Source organism: Urocampus carinirostris, chromosome 2 (assembly GCF_059441175.1).
Source record: "Urocampus carinirostris isolate Australia breed hairy pipefish chromosome 2, RoL_Ucar_1.0, whole genome shotgun sequence".
Classification (NCBI taxonomy): domain Eukaryota; kingdom Metazoa; phylum Chordata; class Actinopteri; order Syngnathiformes; family Syngnathidae; genus Urocampus; species Urocampus carinirostris.
This window is the reverse complement of record NC_142350.1, coordinates 53998158-54010489: the sequence shown is the minus strand read 5'-3', so window position 1 is coordinate 54010489 and position 12332 is coordinate 53998158. Positions and strand designations below refer to the sequence as shown.

The following is a 12332-nucleotide window of genomic DNA, read 5'->3' as shown; positions in this document are numbered from 1 at the left end:
AAAAAACGATTTCGTCTCGACAGCATGCCATTTGAGTGTTTCCGTAACTGAAATGAAACGTACTTGCGATTGGTTGAAGTCTCGTGTTGACCAATAAACGCGCTTGTTATAGGAGTGTGCCATTGTTCATTTCTCACACGTTTTTGCCGGGTGTTTAAAGAAAGATGTCCGTGATCGAACGCAAAGATGCTCCGCGAGCTAAAGAAATTGATAAGATTGTAAAAAACAAGTTTCGATGGGACTGGTTGGAGAAGGAATTATCTACGAATGTTGGAAAGAAGACTGTGACGAATTTGTTCAATGACTTTATTCGGAAGATCGATCGTGCCGGGAAAGCACTTTGCATTTGGTGTCATGATACCATCGACTATGGTGGGAGAGGTTTCAAAGCTCTTGAAAGTCACGCAAAGAGCAAAAAACACGTGAAAGAACTCCAGTCAAGAACGACAAATTATTCCATCGCTGGAAGTTTCGGTGCCCAAACGAAAACTCCAAAACTTTACGGCCTCCATCCCTTATTGACATCACAATCGGAAGCGGTAATAAAGAGACGTGATCCACCCCAACAACCTGTACCAGTTGCTGATAGAGTCGTGAATTTTGAGGTAGGTGGTAAACTTTTCAAATTTATTTGACAGTTTTCCCATTTTTTTCGAAAATATTATAACGTAATAAAAATGGACTGTAAAATATGCCCTAAGAGCAAGAAATACCACCTCTGTCAGCCATTTTGGAAGGAAAGACATTCTGATGGATCCTGTGCAGTCCATACTGTGCCTAAATCTGAGGACATCCTCCAAAAGGTACAGGGAGGAGAAGGATGCAGAAGCAGCTATGTTGTCTGCAAAACGAACAGAACTTGCTGTGAAACAGGACACCCAAATGAGCAAGGCTGCCTCAAGAAGAACCATCAAAGCTGCACAGAAGCAGGCTAGAAAGACCCATTCCAAAGCAATGAAGTCTAGGAGGAAGTAGTGTTTGGGTCATGTGAATGGATTTAGCTGTGTCCCGACGGATCACCACCTTATCGTGGTGGGGCACTTTGCGCGTCTCCATGACCCCCAGAGCTATGTCGGCGGGAGTCTCGTACTCCTGGTAGGGTTACCCAAGCCGAACAGGTCGAAGGGTAGAGTCCAGACTAAGAGTGATCCCAAAAGCTGGTGGCGGCACGCTTTGAGGCGGTTTCCTACAGACCTGGATCCCGTTAGCCGCCTGCAGTTGTAGAAAGATGCCGGTCGTCTAGGGTCTCCCTTGCCACTGGAACCATCTTCTTTACAATTAAGATAGTGGCGTTGGGGAAATGTTTTTTAATGTGACTGATTTTGAGTTGACTTAAACTGTAATTTTATATGGGATAGTTCAATATACATTGAAAATTTATGCTGTTGTCTTGTCTATTTCTTTGTCATCTGAGTGCATTGAAAGTACTTAAAAAAACCCATGAGCTCCGGGGGGGGGCTTCGCCCCACTTTTCCCCCCACCAGGGCACTGCCCTGGTCCTACCTGGTTCCCCCCCCCCCCCCCCCCCCAGCTAGCAATCACCAACCCCCCCCCCCGCCCGCTAATTTTCAGATAATTTCACTTTGGTCAAATCACATCCCTGATTAAACCAACATGCGGGCAAGGAAAAACTCAAAACCTCAGCGTGAGGGAAAAAAAGAAACCTTGAGAAGGGGCCTCACATCACACAGAGTGACTCAGTTAAAAATTTAGGTGTCATATTTGACCCTGATCTAACTTTTGAGATGCATGTAAAGAAAATTACTAGAACCGCTTTCTTCCATCTTCGTAACATTGCCAAAATCCGTTCAATACTGTCTCAGTCTGATGCGGAAACTATAATTCATGCATTTGTTACCTCCCGTCTCAATTACTGTAATGCACTACTCTCCGGTCTCCCGAAGTCCAGAATCAAGTCTCTTCAGCTAGTACAAAATGCCGCAGCGAGGCTTTTAACTAGGACAAAAAAGTACGATCACATAACACCGATTTTGGCTAACTTGCACTGGCTCCCAGTTAGCCAAAGATGTGACTTCAAGGTTCTCTTAGTATTGTACAAAATCATACATGGACTTGCTCCCTCTTATCTTTCAGATCTGATCTGCCCCTATGTCCCGGTCCGAAGCCTACGATCTGAGAGTGCCGGTCTTCTGGTGATCCCGAGAGCAAAGAAGTGTTCTGCTGGTTCGAGAGCGTTCTCCATCCTGGCACCGGTGCTGTGGAATGCTCTTCCCCCTGAGATCCGATCTGCAACCTCAGTGGAAATGTTTAAATCTAAACTTAAAACTCACTTCTACTCCATTGCATATGAATAATAACCTACTCTTCTTGTCGGCTGAAAAATAGTCTGTGTAACATAGTGTACTAATCTGTGAAGCCCTTAGAGACTTATTGTGATTAAGGGCTATACAAATAAAAATGACTTGACTTGACTTGACAAGTGGTAATCCCCCTTCCGGGATGAATTAGATTTAGCATAACAGTACACAAACATAGTAAAACACTAGGTAACATGTTGAAAATTTGTCCGGAAAGTGCATGACGGCAACAACGCCCACAAGTGTCATCTGCATGGCAATTGAAACTAATATTATACTTGCGGTAATGTCACCAAGCGAAGCATATAAATTCTAAAAAGAAGGGGGCCAAGTACAGAGCCCTGTGGAACACCACAGAGGACATTAGAGTGTTTAGAGGTCAGATTGCCATAGTTAACACATTGCATCCTGTCTGACAGGTAGGACCTAAACCACAAGAGTACAGATCCTGAGATACCAATGCATTCCAGACGAACAAGTAATATGTTGTGGTTGACAGTATCAAAAGCAGCGCTGAGATCCAGCAGCAGTAACATTGATGAGGCACCGGGATCTATTGCTAAAAGGAGATCATTGGTTACTTTAGCCAGGGCTGTCTCAATAAAGTGATTTGCCCTAAATGCTGACTGGACAGTTTCAATGAGGTTATTTTCTGACATGAAGTCATTCAGCTGCTGTGCAACGACCTTTTCAAGTAATTTTGCTATAATTACCTAGGCTTTCTGGGTCACGGTTAGGTCACTTAAGCGTGGGTTTAATGACGGCAGACATGAAGGCTACTATAATATTAATGCGCACATTAAAATATATCCATAGGTCAAGAAACTTGTATTATTTGACATAACATGAGACTAACCTCAAGGGATCTAAAATGATTGTCTGCCGTTTTGCTGCTAAGAGTAACTCCACAAAAACAAAACATTGTGAAAGGGTAGGCCAAAAAGAAGAAAAATAATGCAGTCAGGTCACTTTGAACCCAGCCAGGACAGGCAGAAGAATATGAGTTTTCCCTTCCAAATCTGATTATAAGAATCACAATTTCATGCCCCTCCCTCTTTTGTACTTCCAGGGAGCAGTCATCCATAACTTTCGGGTTTTGCACGCTCACACCGAGCAATTACGTTTGTTTATTCTCAGTCCACCTGGCTCACATCCTGGTGCTGGAAGTCCTGGCCTGGTTGTCTGTATAGATTGGGGATCCCAATGACGCTCTGTGCCGTCTTTTTCCTTGCCCTCATGTAGGTTTTAGATCAGATGGTGTAATAATAGTGAGTAGTTTGCAATAGTCTGTGGTCTGTGCAGCCCTTTGAGACTCCTTGTGATTAAGGGCTATACAAATAACACGACTTGACCTTGAATCTCTGTAGTTTATAATCTTACTTGTGCTTTGTAGCACTAGTTTTCAGTCGCATTGCACAATAAAGTAACGTCTACTGGTCACAGATTATGCACAGTGTCCCTTATAGACCTGATTTGCTCAAAAAATGAACGTCTGAAATAAGGTAATGAGTGTTGCGCACGTCCACTGTTGACTATCTTAGTATTTTATATGGTCCCTGTTGTTATAACCTGATCATTTTTTATCAAATTTAAGTTTAAATGATGGCGCTGATGTTTTTAAATCATCTGACGTGGTTGAAATATACTGCAAAAAAATTATTGGTAATGTTAAGCCGATCCGTTTGGGTTGACAGACAAAGGAACAATTGGAGCAGGAATGAAACTTCTTTTAAATTGATTTACACATTCACGTCATTTACTCATCTTGTAAGATTACAAGCGATTTGTGCAGAGTGGATGGTGCATTCAGGCCAGTTGTGATGAGGTGTCAGTAATGGCTTTTGAAGTGGTAAACTTATTCCAGATGTCCAGTTCGATTTGCTGGAGAAAACAATAAGATAAAATAATTAGTGTTCAATACACGATGATTTATACTTATAGTATTTATGCAACAAGCTTCCAGGAAAAAAAATTTCCACGGCAATCATTTCTTTCTTGGGATTAGCGGTCCTGATACACCTTTTTTTTTCGGATACATTACCAATATTGTACCTCAGATTTTTGACTGGTATTGATAGTATTTAATCTAATTTCAGTAAATAGTGTTGTTTTTATCACATGTTAAGCATTCACAGTTTGAATTTGGACTTTTCTGGTCTTTTGAGTCGATACATGTTTGAATGATAAACCTCAAAAAGATAGATTTCCACGAGAAATAGACGAATATTGAGACCCAAATTTGTACCTCCACATGTTGTGCCACCCAACCAATAAGTTGGGTGAGTCGGCTGTACACCCCTGGTTTATTGCGCCGTCCGCACCCTTTGCCCCAGCTCACCACGCCAGCTAGCCTCCACGCCCCCCTGGTCGTCTCACACAGCAGAGGCCCCCCGCTGTCACCCTGAAATCACATTTTTATTACATACAAATATTGATATAGGTTCACAGTATACCATCACCTGACATTGAATTCTCTTAACCTGGCAGGAGTCCACTCCTCCTTCTAAGGAGCCGGCGCAGATCATCCGTGGTGTCAAAAGACTTCCGTAGACACGTCGTTGGCGGCAGACTGAATCTGAAATCAGCTTAACCTGAGCCTGTCTCAGTTCATCTGAAACAAAACCTGACAATACAAAAACATCTAAGAACAGTAGATTGCCTGGTTGTCCATCTGCTATAAAACATGTCAGAGGAACTCACCTCCTTCCTGGATGTGTCCCCATCCCGTTATCCAACATGGTGCACCAGGAAGGAAGGACTCGTTGGGACTGGGCAAACAGACTGGACGAACCCCGTCTAGAAATGTCCATAAGGTCAGTGAAATATCAAAGAAACCACAACATTCTTTTATTTATCAGCCTACTGGAGTAGATAAGAAATATGCATTGGATTGGAAATAATGAGTGCAAAGAAATATGTCATGGTCAAATATGATCCACAAACTCAGACATTTAACGATTGTTTCAGGTCAGTAAATGTTTTCATTTCAAGTACATACCACTCGTGAAATCAACAATCTGTTCTGTGAGCATTCTGAGACACACGGACAAAATACTGTTTATATTCATCAATAATATTTGTGAGGTAATTAAAACTTATTATATTTTGGATTATTATAAAAACAACTTTAAACAGATTCAATACGAGGGTAAGACCGACTGTAACTCCAGAGTCGTCACAATTTATTTCATAACATTTTCAGTTGAAATCATAATGATTATTAGATCAAACTAATTTTCAGTTAGGTATACAATCCTCAATATGTCTTATGTAATCTTTAATAAGAAATTAGAAATCATGATAAATTACATTTTCAAGGAGAAGAATGTGAACCTTTTTAAAACGATATCACTGGGAATTTACTTTTAATAAGGGATGAATCAATACCACATTTTCTTATACGATACCTATCTTTTGTCGGCCAGATTCTGTTTGTCGGTTGAAAAGCTAGAAATCAAATAAGAATGCATAAAAGTGAGTACCCATTTCCTTTTCTTGCCTTGATTTAATAAGACATCTGCACAAAATTGAACTAGAATGAACGTGAATTTGAAGATTGAAGTTTAGGTCATCTTTTTAATTATTATTATTATCATCTGATAATTATCAAATATTATCAAATATTTTAATATCCATCCATTCATCCATTATCTGCACCGCTTATCCTCAGTAGGGTCACGGGGGTGCTGGAGCCCATCCCAGCCATCTTCGGGCAGTGGACAGGGGACACCCTGAACTGGTTGCCAGCCAGTCACAGATAGTTTAATATTATTTGTTTTATTCTTTAATATATAAACAATTAGTCCTAAATCAGGCATTTATGTCCAATTTAAGGTTTGTAAATACCTATAATCCCTCATACACTTTTCAAATCACTTTGCTGATAATAAATAGATAAATAAATAAACCTTACCGCTCATGTCAATGTTGACAATGGTGCGCAGGAGGCCAATGTCATAATCATTACTGTGATTGTTGAAGCGAGGGTGGTAGAGCACCCGAAGGGCTCGGTAGCGTTTTCCCTGCGAGGTATCGGCGATACTGACAGTGGATACCACTGCAAGCCAGTCTTCAACATTCCACATGTCGTCCCTCCGAGTGGACACAATTATAGGTCAATGATTCATTTGCAAACAGACATGAACATATTTATTTTCGTTTTAATCTCCCATTGAAATATGAAACTAGAACTAAGAGATGTAAGCAAAAAGTATCAACTTTATCAGTCAGTCAGTCTTTTCGTTATTACGATCAGCAGTAGTCTAGTGCAGTGTTTTCAACCTATTTTGAGCCAGGGGATATTTTTTACATTGGAAAAATTTTGCGGCTCACCACTCACCGAAAATGTTATAAAATGACACTGAACAGTATGTTTAATTGCAATATAATTTATAATACCCAGATTTTTTTACAGCACAGACACTTGACAATGGCATAATATTTGCAGAAAATGATTCATAAATGTTTTATAAATTTTTAATACATTTTAAAAAGTGACATTGGATAATTTTTTACGGCACACCTGAGGATCTCACGGCACACTAATGTGTCGCGGCACAGTGGTTGAAAATCACTGGTCTTAGGTGTCTATTTTCTCCGTGCTGTAACATGGGTTTGATTCCTGTTGCATTCAATGATTTGTGATCATGGTTACACATGTTATTTGATTTTGTGCAGCAAAGCACACATCTAAATACAGTATGATTTTTCAATGTTATCCACAGTATTATAGGGCATGTTTTCAAATTTTTGGCCTATTTTGGGTTTTAAGGTGTGCCCTATATTCTGTAAAATATGGTTTATAAAGTTTTGGGGATTTTCAGAAAATTTTGGTCTCATTTCCTGCTCTAATATATTTCTGTGTGCGGTTAGATTATTAAAATAGGACACTGGGTATGTTGTCACCATATAAGTTTTACAGCTATATTAAGTTTATTGTTTAATCATCACAGCATTACTTCAATAATAACATTAATCATTTAGTTGTTATAAATGCACCTATGTTCATCCACGTATTTGAGAGAAGTATTTACTTCCTGTATCCTTTCTTATCAGTACTTTCCCAGCAATGGTCTTACGCCCTTATCTCATTATAAAACATTCTTCCTAGCCGTTTGATGGGAACGCACTCCTGGCCTTAGGTGGGAGGGCACCTCCCATCAACTGGTCCCGAGTGCACTCTGATTTTATCTTTATGTTGAAACTTTGAAATAAATGTCCTCAACTGCATTGCATCTCTCCAGCTCTATTTTTTTTTCAAAAGTCCAAATACTTGGTCTAGTCCCGGAAAAGAACAAGCGGCGAGACATCTGAATGTCCTTTCGCCTTCAGTGCTTACAGGACAAAGCAGTGGGCCGCAGTGAGGACCCAGTTTGGTGAGATGACGGCCCCGCCGCAAACGTGCCTACCCTTCCAGTGCAAACTGGCTTGCCACACCCACACGTCTGCTTCTGCAATCGTCCCGCCCACGATACGCCTGCCGTCGCTAGACTTGCTGCGGCATTCTAAGGTGAAAGATATAATACCGATTCAATGTGCACGTAGTTTGCAGAAGAAAAAAGGTTAAAATGCTGCTCATTAACAATATACAGTAGGCCCCCGGGATATGACATGGAACTGGTCTGTGGTGGGGATCGCAAAGGGAAATTGTTGTACAGCGGAGGATAGAAACGTAAAGCATGGGCATCGAACAGGCCCTGCAACAGGTGGAATATGGCCCGTAAGGCAACGCTGAGAGAAGTCCAAGAGACAAATGAGCTGCAGTTTTAAATATGTCCACCTGATGTCTTCAAAGCCAGGTTCCACTCACAAAGACACTGTAGCTGTATTTTATTCTTTCTCTCTTTTTCTCTCTCTTTGTCTCTCTCTTGCCTTATTGCTCTCACTGTGTTTCTGTCTTGCATTTTTTTCTCTTTCACATTTTTCTTTTTCTCTCTGTCCTGTGTCTGTTTTTCCTTTTTCTTTTTCTCTCACTTTCTCTTTTTGTTGTTCTGTCTCTCTATATTCTTCTCACTTTCCCTCTTTCCTGCTCCTTTTCTGTCTCTTTTTTCTTCTCTTTCCTCTATATCTGTATTTCTCTTGTTGTCTCTTTTTCTCCTTCTCACTCCCTCACTATCTCGCTTTCTCTTTTCTTCTCTGTCTATAATTCTCTCCCTCTCCCCCCTCGCTTTCTTCCTCTCCTTTTCTCTCCCTCTCCTCTATTCCAATTCCACTCTTTATTTCTCTTTTTCGTCTCTCTTTCTCTCTTTTGCTTTGTCGCTTTGTCTCTTCCTTCCTCTCTTCCTCCCTTTCTCTTTTTCTGTCTTTCTCTCTCTTTTGTTCTGTATCTCTCCCTCCACCTCTTTTTTTTCACCCACTCACTTTTTCTTTCTTTTTCTTTGATAGTCCAGCCCCCGTGATGAGTTTGACACTCCTGAAACCCATAACGAAAAAATTACAGTACAAAAAATACAGTATCATATTGCCAACTTGCCATAACCCTAAACAATAGCAAACCAATATTTTATATGACATCAATCAATAGACAGGCATTTTAGAGATGTAACTCGCTTGGTCATACACATGAACACTAAATTTGATGTCATATAGTGGGGACAATTCCGTAACAAGGGGCCGAAAAAATTCTTGTTCCACATTGTAAAGTGAAAATATCGTTAGATGGGGACGATGAAAGAGGGTCTACTGTATTGATGTGCGGCAATGTAAAACAGCTGCCATTTATGTTCCTCACCGTGGTCAATGAATGGCACAGGGGGTTGGTGTGAATGCTCAGACGCATTCAAGTTTTTGGACCCGGTCGGCCGCTGGGTTGGAGTGCTACAGTTTCTATACAGGCTACAGAAAGGGGACGGGGCCTTTAATTCCAATGGGGGAAGTAGAAACTTCACTAAAATGGAGAGAACATCAGAGACAAATGTGAGATGCAGTACTAAACAGTACTATGATGTTGTTTTATGCTAGGCTATGCTATGCTATGCTATTTTACCTAGGAGTGCAGACGTGATGATGAGTTTGACGGTGACCGATAGGCTCACGATAAACAACAGCACGCGAGGACAACGTGTTCGGGTATCTGGTCCTTTTCATGGAAAGAAAACATATTACAGTTAATTCCATCCAAAGTTGACAGTCAAAACAATTTTGTGCAACAATGAAAATACATGAACAGTTATATTTTTTGGGGGTTAAAAAGGTGTTATAGTAAACAAGATGATGTTATTTCAAATTCCCTTTTTAGTGAATTATATGGATTTGATGGTCAGATATTGATAGAAATATGTCATTTTATTTCAGGGTTAGGGTTATCAATATTGTCCTCATGCCTCATGGGATCAATGTAGCCCCCTAAGCACACCAGAGTAACCCGTGGACCTGTTTTAATAATAGCGCAAGAGCGATGGGATATTATAGTTTGATTATAGTTTGAATGTGCCTTTGTATGATGTTATCCTCAATAGTGGCTTAAAATAGCCAAAGATTATATCCAGGTGCTGTTTGTATTCTTGCAACAATTGTATCCTCTTGGGGCCTGCTAACTATTTATCAAGATGGCCTTCACTTTAGTGCCAGGAAGCCTGCTCAAGAGCTTGCCTCCCTACATTCCTTTCTTCTTACAGCGACGCATTGTGTTACAAAGTTTCACTCTCCTTATTGCTCATTTATTATACTCGCACGCCATCTAGAGACCAACATTATACACTGCATTTAAACATGTGATTCCTGTCTTAACCAATGAAATTAGTTTTATGTGTTCATGTAATCTTGTTTACACCAATCAGGTGTGTTGTTTCATTCTTGGGTTTTCCAATAAATGAGCCTCGAGCCATAGGAAGAGTGTGATTTCTTCCTGAGCCGATTCTGGTAGCACGCGCTTCTGATGGAAGGGCTATCAAAGACCTAAATCTCCGACTCAGAGTGTGTTCTTTTCTTCATCCTAATATAATCTCAAGTTTTAACCTTGACAGCGATTTTCCAGGAAATTTAATTCCAAACTCAAATGAAAAATCACATGATCAGTGCTTTTCAAGACATGATTTATTCTTACAAATTATTTTTGAAATTAGTCTATTATTTATACATGTACATCAGTCAGTGCCCTTACACAAGGCATATGTTTAGTAGGTAACTGAGCCCTACTTATACATTACAACCTGGTAATACCATAGTAAAAACATGATAAGATGTTATTTTAGAAATCAATTTAAAAAAGAGTGAAACACTATTTAAAGTGTGTGGATTCCGTCCCCAAAACAAAGTCGTTTTTACGGAATCAACCTCACATGTTTATCAAGAATTAAAAAAAAACATGTAGAGTATATAAAATGATCGAAGTGAGAAAAACATGTTTATAATAAGTATGGGTGTGCCAATTTTAGATTTGACGGGTTAAAAGATGACAGCAAATCTGCAACTACTTGTAGGATTCTTTTCCTTTTTATGACATGTAAAAATTCTCCTCATCTGTCTTACCTAACACTTGTGACTATGACACATATGCACATTTGTTTGTTTTTTTCTTGTGTTTCTTTGTCTTCACGTGTGGTTTGATTGCATCTTAGATTTCCTGCCAGTTGGTCTTTGGGCGAACTGCATTAATGGTCACCACAAAGTTGATGGTAAGCTATGGAAAATGAGGCTGAGCATGCTGAGTTTCTTTATGATTGATGTTCCTTAAATCAAGCATTTATTGTCCAAGGAAAAATTAGGCTTGCACTTTCAATGTCACCTCTTTCTTCTCAACTTTCACTCCTAGTTTCAAAAGAATCTCACTTTTAAATAGAAAAATCACAATAATGACTCATGTTTTGGTAGCACTAAGCTACTAACCTGATGTCTCATTTGGGGCGTCTTTGGCAAGTCCTATGAAGCCGTCTTCAAGGGGACTTGAAGATGGCGCTGGGCAAACTGTTAAGCCCTGAGGCAGTAGAGTGACTACAGTAGGCGAAACCAAGGATGAGATGCTCCTCAAGTCAGAAGAAAGCTTCGGAGGAGATGAATGTGCACCACTTCCTGTTTCGACCATTTTGGTATTGGCAGTTTCTGTTGACAAATATTATTTTCACTGTGTTGTTCATTCGTCCATGTATGCATGCATTCATCCATTCATATGGGTCAGTTTAGGACTGGTTTTGCTAAACCTATGCTTTAATAATACTGTAAGTTTGTAAGAGCATCCTCTAGTGCAGGTTGACCAAGCTTTGCTTGGCACAATTTAACTTAAATTATAATTATCTTATTTAGTATAGCTAGGCTTATTTGATCATTGGATTTAGCTTCTTAAATTCTGTTTGTCTGACTGGTTTTTATCTGAATCCAATCTAAGGCAATACATTATTTCCGTTAAAACATTTGCTTTAACAAGCTGGGTTCAGTACTCTTGTTAGATTAGCAATTTTCCTTATTTACATTTACTAATTTTACTTTAATTTTACTCAGCAATAATATTTTATTTGACCTAGGCTTCTATAGTTTTTTTTATCAGTTTGTGAAAGCTTAACCCATCACTGTTAAATTTAGCCCAACCAACTTGAATGTGTTAGCCTTGTTTAGCTTACCTTATTTGACAGTTAATATTTGATTATAACTGAGCTGAAATTAGCATATTTTCTTTCTCATCTTTATTTTTTTCTTATCAAAGCAGCAGTGGCTCAGGAGGTAGAGCGCTCGTCTAGGGATCAAGAGATCGCAGTTCGAATCCTGGCTCCTCTGTGTTACATGTCGAAGTGTCCTTGGGTAAGACACTGAACCCCTAATGCCCCCAATAAGCAGGTAAGCGCCTTACATGGCTGCACGGCCGCTATTGGGAAAAGTGAAGCACACTGTAAAGCGCTTTGGTAAGTCTTGACATGAAAAGCCCTATATAAATGCAGATCATTTCATTTCATTTCAAAGCTTGGTTTATTCTACCGAAGTTCAACTTTCATAGCTTTAGCTAGATTGGCATTAAATTTATTTTAGCGTAATATGGCTTCAGTAAGTTTATCATCTTATTTGTAACCATCTCAGGTTTTTTTA

General features: G+C 39.7%; 1 protein-coding gene across 1 annotated transcript; it reads right to left on the bottom strand.

Annotated features, from left to right (window-relative positions):
- Positions 1-4124: 4124 nt before the first annotated feature.
- On the bottom strand, positions 4125-11340 carry LOC148372508 (tryptase gamma). Its single transcript, XM_088327714.1, is given in 9 exon segments — positions 4125-4199; positions 4564-4719; positions 4799-4941; positions 5019-5114; positions 6232-6410; positions 7657-7861; positions 9097-9204; positions 9304-9390; positions 11145-11340. Coding segments are annotated over 9 exon segments (1245 nt in total).
- Between the last annotated feature and the right edge of the window lie 992 nt (positions 11341-12332).